We start from the raw sequence: 12,177 nt of genomic DNA, 5'->3' as shown, positions 1-12,177 counted from the left end.
GCGCGCGCGCACATTAAAGTCTTGCAGTATTACATTTATAAACATGATCACTCCATAGACAATTTAAATAATAACCTTGTATTTTATATCTTGAATTTAAAATGTATTTAGCAGTTTTATATACGCTATTATCTTTAAGACGAGCTTTATAGCCTACTAAACTGTTACAAAACAAACACTTTATTTGTGCATTCACTGTCAAAAATAAATAACCAATAAATATAAATGCAAGTATATATAAAACAAAGATGTCACTCTGTAAAAAGGTGTTTATTTTAATTAAACTGCCGAAATGCAGAACATACTTGATTTTTACACTGGGAAAAATGTATTAGAAAAAGCCACAATAAAAAAAAAGCAAACAGCAGTTAACACCAGAAAAAAACAACGTTTTCATTATTAAAGCATAACAATAAAACTTTTTATATTTTAATGAATTGAAATCATGTATTGTAGGCATTTTGGTCAGTTTTACTGCATTAATGTAGGCTATTTAAAGCTGGACCGACCAACGCAGTTCACATGATGCATGTCGCGTTTGTCTAATTTATTATGCACGCAAAAACTTACTTGTAAACCAAATATGTTGCCGGATTCTTTCATGGGCATGAGAGATAAAGTGCTTATGAAGTGCTTCGTCGGCCTCTGGTCGTTAACCGACGCAGAGCCGACGTTTGTTGAGCTGGAACAATAGAACACACGACCGAACGATCATGCGTATGTTTGGCCGACCATATACCGATGTTAGAATTAAAGGGGCCGACGTGTTGACCTTCGGCCGACGTCGGCCCAACGTATGTGTGCTGTCTGGGTAATTTTGTTCAGGTCATTTGTGGTATTTTGTTTCTTGCTCAGACTTTTACCTGATTTCTGCTTGTTAATGACTCATATAAAGAAACTGTTGGAGCAAGTGTTGAAGAGAAGTTATTTTGTTTCTGTTCATTGTTTTATTCATTTTGTACAGGACATTTTTTAATGTTTTGTTCATTTTAAACAGGATGAAGTGTCCAAACACACAGAAAAACTCCTGCTGAAGTGACTGATCTCCACACTGTTATAAAGATGGCGTTTATTAAAGAGGAGAGTGAAGATGTGAAGATTGAAGAAACATTCACAGTCAAGCAGGAAGATCTGCAGGAACAAACAGGTTGGTTTTCATTCTTAAAGACCAACTCAGTCATTTGATCCTCATTCGGATATATTTTAATAATAATAATACTAAATTAAATCCATCTTGCAGCCCTGAGAGTGCTGCCTAGTTCTCCTAAATGCACATAAGCACTCATTGAAAGACAGAAATGAGTTTCTTTCTTGTTCTTATCTCTTTTGACATTCTTTTATGTATTATTAGTCTCTTATTTTATCTACCTTCTTAAGGTTATTGCTTTTCTTGTTCTCTTACTGTTTGTAAAGCGTCCTTGAGCACTGGCGCTATATAAAATAAAAACATTAAATTTAAAAAAATAGTTTAACTGAGTTGACAATATTTGACCTACAGTTTTCTCATAGAAGATATCTGCTATTACAGTGATAGTGTTGGCTTAGTACTTTCCATTTGCATATGTCACGTTGATCACAATTCCTTTTTTTCATCAACATCTTTATGAGTTTAAACTTTTTTATAGTAGTTGTTGCTAGTTCTCACATATATTATCTGAGTTAGAATTACATCTTTATTATAATAACTAATTTCCAGGGCTATTGTGTTTACACAGGGTTTCTGCTGGGTCTTAAAATGTCTTAAATTTCAAAATCTAAAATTTTAGGCCTTAAAAAGTCTTAAATTTACTAAAATGTTTCGTTGTAGGTCTTAAAATCTTGTTTTAAACAAGTCTTCATTTTCATTTGTTCATGTTTTGCTACCCAAACTGGCCAAAACCCATACAATCACCAACAATCCATCTCAATAAAACCTTAAACTTTTTATTCAAAAAGGTCATTTTAACTTTATTTATCATAATGGTTTAATTATTTAACTTACAATAACATTTGTTTAAATGTGCTCCATGTATTTACTGCTGAGGACATCGACCTGGACAGATTGTTGTGCATAGATTTAGTTTATTATAGCTTTTAAAACTTTTAAAACGTTTATTCATTTTTTTATTATTTTTTCCAAGAAAGTTCATGTTTGTAAAAGTGTATGGATATAAGTGAAGCTTGCTTGTTTTTACACAATATTTAAAATCTTTTGCTAAGAAATATATAAAATATTGTATTTTTTTATTATTCATTTATTATTGTGTTATTAAATGTATAAAATTATAATATTTTTTGATAGAACAAATAAAAATCTTTTCCATCTGGGCCATTTGAAAAATTATTTTGCCTTTAGCCCTTTATGAGTCTAAAGGTTCATTCATAATGGTCTTAAAAATGTCATAAAAGTCTTGCTTTTTACTTGGCGAAACGTGCAGAAACCCTGGTTTAAATTATATTATTTATAATAACTTATATTATTTCATTTTTAACAATAAATTAAATTACACAGCGGACACAAACTTACATTCAGTCAGGCAAATTAAAAGTCTCATTGCCTCGTCAATCAAATTAATCAAGCTCTATCCATGAATAAAACAATAGGCTATTTTATTATTTTTAAGATTTTAGATGACTGGTTAGTTATTATGTCACACATTATTGTATTCACGTCAATGAAAAAAATAACTATAATAAATAAAATATCTTCGTAAGAATGTGATGAGTTATTCACTTCTCTGCCAAAATGGCAGGGGAGAGTCATGAAATTTCTAAGCCAGTGGTGCTCAACCCTGTTCCTGGAGATCGACCTTCCTGCAAAGTTCAGCTTCAACCCTGATTAAACACACCTGAACCAATTAATTTGGACCTGAACAGCACTTGATAATTACAGGCAGGTGTATTTGATATGGGTTGCAACTGAAATCTGCAGGGAGGTCGATCTCCAGGAACAGAGTTGGACACACCTGTTCTAAGCTATTACGCTAATGCTAGCATTCTGGCTGATCACCTACTGCACCTTTAACAGCAGCTCAGATTAGAGACTAGAGGCTATTCCAGAAAGCTGGGTTAACTTCCCATCTGCTATCTACCCGAAACCTGCTTACCGTGAGTTATGTCGGTTCTAAAACGGCTGATAAGAGTTAGTTAAATCAACCTCCTGAAGATAACAGTGGGTTAATGCATGCGCACGGCGCATACCTGAAGGCATTCTCAGCAGATCGCCAAAGTCACGAGTCACCATAGAAAGTCACTGTGAGTAAAAAAGACCAGCGCACTTTACAGAGGTGGAGGTTTTAAACACAGATTACACATCTGCATCAATGAAAGAAATATAATATAAGAAATAGATTTAAAAAAGAAATAATAAGAAAATTTGTTAGTTCATTAAATTACAATTGCCACCCTCCCTTTTATTGTAATAAAAAATTTTACTTCTCTTTAACAACCTTTTTTAGTATGTTATGTAACCATTCATGCATTTAATTTTCCTGCCATTAATTTCTTAAGACCACAATACAAATGTGTATTGACTAAAAAGGCTTATAGAAATTGTAATCCTTCTGGAGCTAGAGGAACTCTATCTAAAGACATAATTAAACACAGAAACATTCTCTGAAAAAATATTATTTGATTACTTGAGCTGTATTAAACACTCTAGAATATTCTTTCTGTCATGCAGCTGATAGAAAGGAGGCTGAGGCATGTCTAACTGCTGTGGGCCACCAGGTGGAGGAGCTGCTCTGTCCTTTAATAAAGGCTCATCAGGGGTTGAGTTCTTTGACTTAAACCACACAATCTGTCACTGTTGTAAGTGATTGTTGTCTGGTAGTTTTAGGTTGTTTTTTGCTTTTTGTTTTACATGCAGACAAAGTTATTTCTGCCTCAACTAACAAGCAGTGTAAGAATTTGTCTGCACTTTTCCATATTTGAATTTCACTATTGTATCACAAAGAAATCAATCCATCTAATTTGTCTGCTTGGGTCACTGGGATTTCCTCTGGATCAGGCTGCAGGTAGGGTGTCATCATATAAGGCAGAAAAGGGTATCCTCTGTCCTCTAGCAAGTAACAATGTAGTGCCCAGTAATGATTCAATTTTATAATACAAATTTAGTTAGGAATTTAAAAGGAACATTGTGTAAAGCAACATTTGTTTTTTTCTATATTTGTATTATACACTTGAATCAGTTGCTCTCTGAGATCAGCCATTTAGCCTCAACATAGTGATGAGGTGGGTCATCACTCAAAACAGTTCAGTGTCAGGCATAAAGTACAGATGGTCCTACACGCTATTGCCACATTGTACAGTTGCCTAAAATGCCCTGACGTGAAAACAAAGACCTGCACTGTATGTTTTCTATGGTAAGCACAAACCCGCAGTTTGTCACGTTTGATTTCAAAAGGTTTGTTAAATGCATTAACGATTCTTTTGAAAAACAACAATGTTCATTCAAATATACAGTTGGTTATGAAAAGAACTATGCACTTATAACTAGGGTTGGGTATCATTTGGGATTTTTTCCAATACCGGTGCTAAATCGATACTTTTAAAACGGTACCGGTGTCAAAACAGTGCCTGAACTGATACCTTTTAGCCACAAAATTAATCGGAAAAAAAAAAAAATATATATATATATATATATATATATATATATATATATATATATATATATATATATATATATATATATATATATATATATATTTTTTGTATCATTATAATTGAACAATATAAGCATATATTTATAATACGTTTAAAGTAGATATCAATTCATATTTTATATATTTGAATTGCACTCATATATTTCTTTTGATCAATTGTTTGTTAGCGTAAATGCAAGATTTGCATTAAGCTATTAACATTGCATTAGCTTACTACTAACTAGTGGAAAGGCTGTCATCAAAATCAGGGAACACCTTTTTTCTGGGTTTGGGGCTTGTGACTACTTTGACATGGACATCAGTGATCTAATGTTTTGCCTTAATCTGAATAAGACAATAATATGATTCAGATGTTTACATGAGTAGCTTTTTGAATGTTACATTCATGATTCCCAATTCCATGTTATAGCACATTGACCAGTAACATCATTGTGTCACCAGCCTAATGTTTACTCCGCAGTTTGTGTCTGTGGTCCTTTAAGATAATCAAAAATCACTGTTTACATATCAGAGTACTGTCTTAATCATATTAAAATCAGAGTATTGGTGTCCATGTAAACGTACTCAAATAATGTGCCAGATGATGTCACAAGCTGTCAGAGATGGTCCATTCCTCACCTTTAAGGTGATTCCATATCCCCCACTAACCCCCCCCACCCCATTTTATAAGTTTGACGTGTTTCTCTCTTACACGCAACTTTTGTAAAGCATCTGTTGCATGTTGGTGTGTTAGAATCATTGCTTGTAAAATAAAGCCATGCTGTAGAATGCTTAGTTTAGGCAAATTAGATGAACGCACTCATGCGTGTTGATGAAGTGAGTCGCTCGCCGCATGTGCCGTACTGCACGCTTTGCATTCTATAAGCTACAATAACAAACGTCTGACATCCGTATCCCTCAAAGCTGTTTAGAATTAAACATTTAGAGGTAGTATGACACAACGCTTACTTATGAGTGCCTTTAATGCACCCCTTTGTGCTTCTTAAGGGTGTCACACAGTAGATGCGCCACTCAGAGCCGTGGCATGGCGTGCACATGACAGTTGATAGTATCACACACCAGACGTGCACATTCGCATGTTATTTAACCCTCCTGTCGTGTTCGCATCCTACCCCTTACTTTAGTGTTCCCATTGACCGGTCTGTTTTAACTGCTCTTATATTAGCACAAAGATAATTTTTCTCCACCAAATTTTTATTCAACATTTTTTACCTGTGAACAATGTCTCAAAGTAGTGTTTACATAAATTTACAGAATTAGACATAAAATAACTGCGATGAAAATAAAAATAGGCGCTGAAAATATATTACAAAATGAACAATAGATGACTGGAATCAAAATACTTTGTTTCATTACTAATAGACAGCTAACTAAGAAAACTATCACAGGGTCTGACCAAAGAAATTGAAATTTTAATCCATCTGAATGATTTATCAACCAGCAAAGCACGAACAAAATGCTGTCCTTTTCTGTGTTCTGAGAGATCAAATTTTCAGTCCTTCAAGTATACTAATATAGGGAATAGTGATTGAGGCTATATATGGTAAGCATGACCACACAACTAGCTCTAGTTATACTTTAGCCATTTTTGAGCGAGATAATAATGGTCTAATATAATAAAATAATTGTTGCTAAACTAAAAGTGCTCCTGCTAGACTCAGAGATTGGCTGAACGAAAGAAAGAAAGGAAACAAGATTCCTTCTCTGTGTTTTTTCCAGAGAGAAAAATAAATAAATAAATAAATATAGAAAGACACACACAGATGGATTCACATAACAGACACCTGTTTAGTCTGTGAAGATATGATACACTGTGTTATCAGGAAGCTGATTCAAGTTAGAGGATCCAACACTTTAATAGCAATTCATAACTTATTGGTTTAGTAGTTAATCCATATGAATTTGTATGATCTCATTCATATAGTTTTGTACAATTTGCTTATCGCCTATGACGATTGGGTTTAGAGGTTGGGTTGGGTGCCATGCCTCCTTTTATAATTTATACAATTTTGTACGACTGAACTCATATGAATTAGCCACTGAACTGACAAAACGTAAAATAGTTATGTTTATTTGTGAGATCAGGCTGGAGGATCAGCACATAAGCGCGTAAAAGAGATGTGTTCCTGCAAAAGACACTGTTCAGTCTGAAATGAGTGAGTGAGTGAGTGAGTGGGTGGGTGAGTGAGTTGAGGTTGTGTGTGGGTGGATGTTTTCTGTCAGATGGATGAATTTAATCTGGATACCTATTTATTTCCTATGGCGGTCACTTTTGACCGGGAACACAACAGGTTTAACAAGGTTGATTTAAAACACTCAAAATTCAATGAAAGAGGTGCTCATCACTTTTATATGTTTAAGTGCATAGTGTGGAGGATTTCATTAGGCCATGAGGCTATCAGATGTAAAACACAATATTTATGAGTTATTTAAGTTGTAAATCGGTCAGATTTGACCCGAACACGACAGGAAGGTTAAAATGAAACTATTTAGATGCCGCTCTGTGGCATGGCAGAAATATGAATAGTCATGAGTCGTGCCTGGGCGCCGCAGACAGCCAATGACTTGCTAATTCATGGCGTTGTGCGTCGCCGAGCGGCGCTTCTGGTGCGCAACCTGCTTACATTCTTGTTGCAGCACCGAAATTAGGCACCGAAATTCATACGCTGATTTGATCCGGTGCATACCGTTTCCAAAGGTATGGCACTGGGTTTCGATACCCAACCCAAGTGAATATAGGTCTATATAATCACCTTGCAATTTTTAAATCATAGCTTTTTTGCTTTGAGTATAGACTATTTAATTCATAAGAGCAGTTCAATCTTTTATGAAGTTTGCTGTATAAAAATATCACCTTTTAAAATATTTATAATTATCAGCCTATATATATCGGCTATCTGCCTTTAAGTCTAAAGAGTTGTTGGTATCGGCCAAAAAATCCATATCGGTGCATCCCAAGTAATTATGAATTATGAACATCAAATCTGTGTCTTATCAATATGACCAAAGTAACTTTTATAATCAATTATGTAAGAAACTCTGAAAACTAGACTGACACAGTTTCAATTTATTATAACTTCTATGTTAAGTGGCTTTGACACAATTTACATTGTAAAAGCACTAGATAAATAAAGATGAATTGAATTGAATCTGCTTAAATGTGGACTAAACACAATATGATCTGATTTTTTTTTTACATTTAATGTGCATCAAAAATACAGTGTGTGTAGCCAATGTTTCCAGTGTCTTTTCACTTTTCAGCTTTTGATGAGAGTTTTTAAGACTTAATGAAAACTAATGTTTTATTTATTTATTTCAGACTTAATTGAAGAGAATAAGGTGAGTAAAGAGGAGAAACATCATATCAAAATTGAGGAAAAAACTAATTTACAGACTGATGGTATTTTGAAAAGGAGAGACAAGAATCGTTTAACCTGCACTCAGTGTGGAAAGAGTTTTGGAAAACAAAGCAATCTTAAAATTCACATGAGGATCCACACCGGAGAGAAACCATTCACATGCACTCAGTGTGGCAAGAGTTTTAACTGCTCATCACACCTTAAACTACACATGATGATTCACACTGGAGAGAAACCATTCACATGCACTCAGTGTGGGAAGAGTTTAATCCGCTCATCATCCCTTAATCAACACATGAGGATCCACACTGGAGAGAAACCATTCACATGCACTCAGTGTGGGAAGAGTTTCAGCTACTCATCATACCTTAAACAACACATAAGAATCCACACTGGAGAGAAACCATTCGCATGCACCCTGTGTGGGAAGAGTTTCAGCTGCTCATCACACCTTTATCACCACATGAGGATCCACACTGGAGAGAAACCATTCTCATGTACTCAGTGTGGGAAGAGTTTCAGCTGCTCATCATCCCTTAATCAACACATGAGGATCCACACTGGAGAGAAACCATTCACATGCACTCAGTGTGGGAAGAGTTTCAGCCGACCACCATACCTTAATTTACACATGATGAGCCACACTGGAGAGAAACCATTTACTTGCACTTAAGCCGCTGTCACACTGGACTTTTCTCCCCATAGACTTCCATTTATAAGCACACATATGCGTCATATCGGAAATGGAAGTTCGTGTGTCAAGTTTCACAGTTCACTGCATTGCAAAGTTCAAGCTTGGTGAACTCTGACCTGCAAAATCGCATTGGTTGAGTGAGTGAGACCAATCGAAGATCAAAACATGACCTCTCTGGATAGAAATGTAAAATATGGACCAATCGCTCACTTTTTTTTAATGTCTAATCATCTTGTTTAATCCCACCCCTTTTCGCAGTACCGTTCAACGGAATATCGCATGCATAAACTCTAGTGTGACCGCAGCTTCGGTGTGGGAAGAGTTTCAGTAACTCCTCAGACCTTAATAAATGCATAAAGACCCACACTGAAGAGAAACTATTCACATGCACTCAGTGTGGGAAGAGTTTAAACCGATCAGCAAATCTTAATAAACACATGAAGATTCACACTGGTGTGAAAGACTATATGTGCTTTGAGTGTGAGAAGACTTTTATTACAAAGTGCACAAGACGTTTCACATTGGAGAGACTGTACAAGTGTTCACACTGTGACAAGGTTTAATCAGTTAACACATCTGAAAACAGAAGAGGATTCTCTGGAGAGAAACTGTACAGATCTGATCAGTGTTTACAGAATTTCACTCATTTGGTTTAAAATGTTTGAAAAGGCTGAGTGACGATTTACTGTTTTCCAACACTCCTACACTGCAGTAGGTGGGGTTGTAAATGTTTTGCACTCATTGCGTTTACCCTGAACACAATGATGGCGGCTGAGAGAAGAACAGTTTCATAAACATCTGGCAAAGAGCACCTCTGCAGCTTAAAATCTCTTTGCAAGTGATTGTACAGGTGCGGATACATCTGTACTCCACTCTTCAGTCTATTCATGTAGCTGGTGTTGTTTTGGATGATGTTCTCTGTCTGACTCCCTGAATGAGAAACAAATCACTGGGAAGACACCCTACATCAAAGAAGGTGGAGCTCCAGGACGGTTGGTTTGCAGTATACCAAGGCTTTACGTTTAGAAAGTCCATTCAATTGTCCTGTGTTGCATCTTTTATTACTAAAGTTTCTTTACTTTTAGGTTTAAAGAAGTGGTCCAATATGATATCATATTTTAAACTTTAGTTGATGCTTAATGTAGCTCTGTGAACATAAACAACATCTCTGAATGTAAAAAGTTCTAAGTTCAATGCAAAGGGAGACCTTGGTTTTTACAGAGTTAGCTTAGCAAAGCCTACAATGAACAAATTTTGGGGACTACAAAAAATACTTCTGCCCCCTGTGAGATCACAAAAGTTCGTTACTGCGAATCCAAACTGAGCAGGTAAGGCCCTTGGCCAGAGGTGCTGTAACGTTATAGCAGAGATGAAGCTAAAAATGCGTCTAAACGCTGCTATTTCCACAGAGCTTCGTCCGTTTCTGTATTTAAGCTTCCAAAGGACATGACACAAAGACAGAAGTGCTTACAGTTCAATATGAATTATGTTCCAGAGAATTATAAAATACACAGCAAGCATGATTTGACAAAACAGCTTCAGAATCTCTCCCAGTTCAGTGCTGGATTCGGCTAAAATCTCCTCAAAGCAGAAGCTGTCAGGTACAACCAGTCAGTGTTTTTATTAGTTAAAATTGATCATGACATGTATAGTGTCTAGCGTTAACGGTATGCTGTAGCAACGATGTAAACAATGGGTAAAGCTGCTTTGCGGGCAAACGATTTTGCTACAAATTCATATTTATCAGTCAAACTGCTGTGAATACACACACACACACACACACACACACTCCACCAGCACGTTCGTGTCTCTTATGTGTGTGCGCGTGCGCGACTGGCTGCACTGATTGTCCTCAGGCAGCTTTTTTATGCATTACACATCTCAGATAATGAAGTCACAAAAGATATGTGAATGATTCATATTACACCTGCATATTCCGGATACATGTAAAAGCCGTCATGTTACGCGTTGAGTTTAAAAAATACAGTGCTAGCAGCAGAAAAATAAATCCAGGCTCAAACAGGTAGCATCCCACATCTTGTGCTTTATTCTTCTGTCACAATATATAACAGAAAATAACTTAACCGAGCATCAGAGAAAAAGAAAGTCCCGCACACATGCGCTTGTTACAGAAAGTTCACACATTCACACACACACACACACACATAGACGCACACGCTATTAAAGGAGCCGCACCCCATTTACATTTGTTACAGACAATTGTCAGATTTTATTTTAGAGAGCAGGCAGGAGGTTGACTGAGGTTTACACAGCAGAAAAGTGTGTGCTTTTACGGGCGTGACGTGGAGCTGATTCGCCAATCGCAGCACATTATATTGATGACCAATCAGAGTCACTTAAGGGCGGGCCTTTCAGAGGAACTAGGAAATTTGACAGTCGTTTTCATGTTAGCTGAGTAGCTGTGTAATCAAAGTGAGATATATAAAAAAATAACATGATTTCCTTTAAGTGAAACATGAGCACACATTGCTTTGCATCTTATAAACACAACCAAGCCTTAAAATTACATTGTGGACTACCCCTTTAATGGCTGGAGTGAGTGTTAACGTTTCTAATTTGCTTATGTTTTGCTGTGGATATATGAATGGTCTCGTTAAAAAGTTATTGTTCTAAATCATAATTGGTGCATTGGTGGTAATAGTCAAATGCAAGCTTTCCCAAATTACTGTCAGAATTTTATTTAAAAAAATAAATAAATAAACATAAAAAAACTTTTGTTTTGTTGACCTGTTGGTTGAGGCTAATACAATTACTCCTGTTTTCCAATGTACACATAGGCCGGTATAAGATTCTGGTATGATAACCTTGAATAAAAAAAAATAAATCAGTTTCTCAATATTGTGATTACTGCTCTAAAATATATTCTCTTTAAATGTATGGATAAAAACAAAACCTTTTCCCTTTTGAGCATGATATATTTTATTTTGAGAAACATTTAAAAGTTTTTTGGAATAGTAAAGATGGTAATAGTAAAGAATAAAATTCATTTAATAAATGAATTATTGACTTCTGATTTCTTTATTAGCTTCGGAAACTTCTTTACATTTTTAAATGGCATCTTTGTATATCTTTTGTGCTGAAGATACTGTTGTCCTAAAAAAAAAAAAAAAAAGTAATAAAAAACAAAGGAAAAAAAACTTTACATATGCTGTCGGATCGATATGGCAGAAACCTTTGGCAGTTTAAAACCTTGACTTTTCCAAACTGCGGTATACATTGAAAATGGTTATTGTCCCTTGTCTATTTAATTGTATTAAAACATTAATGTGTGTATAACTATGTAAACCAAACTCTAACACACATTTTAATTTCTACTATTGTGTGTGTGTGTGTGTGTGTATATTTATATATATATATATATATATATATATATATATATATATATATATATATATATATATAAACCATTAGACTAGAACAGACAATGTGTTTATGTGTTAGAGTTAGGTTTATATGGTTA

General features: G+C 35.3%; 2 protein-coding genes and 1 non-coding gene across 3 annotated transcripts in view; 2 read left to right on the top strand and 1 right to left on the bottom strand.

The window, feature by feature from the left end:
• Positions 1 to 12,177, bottom strand: part of LOC137491262 (tripartite motif-containing protein 16-like) — a 496,597-nt gene that overhangs the window by 27,854 nt on the left and 456,566 nt on the right. The gene's annotated exons all lie outside the window — the stretch shown is intronic.
• The window catches only part of LOC100001152 (uncharacterized), a 45,258-nt gene that overhangs the window by 28,215 nt on the left and 4,866 nt on the right, over positions 1 to 12,177 (top strand). The window lies entirely within an intron of this gene.
• LOC141381841 (uncharacterized) lies at positions 854 to 11,541 on the top strand. Its single transcript, XM_073948956.1, has 3 exons — positions 854 to 910; positions 998 to 1,147; positions 7,963 to 11,541. The coding sequence occupies exons 2-3, from the start codon at positions 1,063 to 1,065 to the stop codon at positions 8,673 to 8,675; spliced, it is 798 nt and encodes a 265-aa protein (XP_073805057.1). The 5' UTR covers positions 854 to 910; positions 998 to 1,062; the 3' UTR covers positions 8,676 to 11,541.

The sequence above is a fragment of the Danio rerio genome, chromosome 4, assembly GCF_049306965.1.
Source record: "Danio rerio strain Tuebingen ecotype United States chromosome 4, GRCz12tu, whole genome shotgun sequence".
NCBI classification, from domain to species: domain Eukaryota; kingdom Metazoa; phylum Chordata; class Actinopteri; order Cypriniformes; family Danionidae; genus Danio; species Danio rerio.
This window is presented reverse-complemented; position numbering and strand designations above follow the sequence as displayed.

Coding starts and splice junctions, on each gene's coding strand:
- LOC141381841 (XM_073948956.1), top strand. CDS start 1,063: ATGGCGTTTATTAAAGAGGAGAGTGAAGATGTGAAGATTGAAGAAACA. Junction 1,148..7,962: donor AGATCTGCAGGAACAAACAG/GTTGGTTTTCAT, acceptor TATTTATTTCAG/ACTTAATTGAAGAGAATAAG.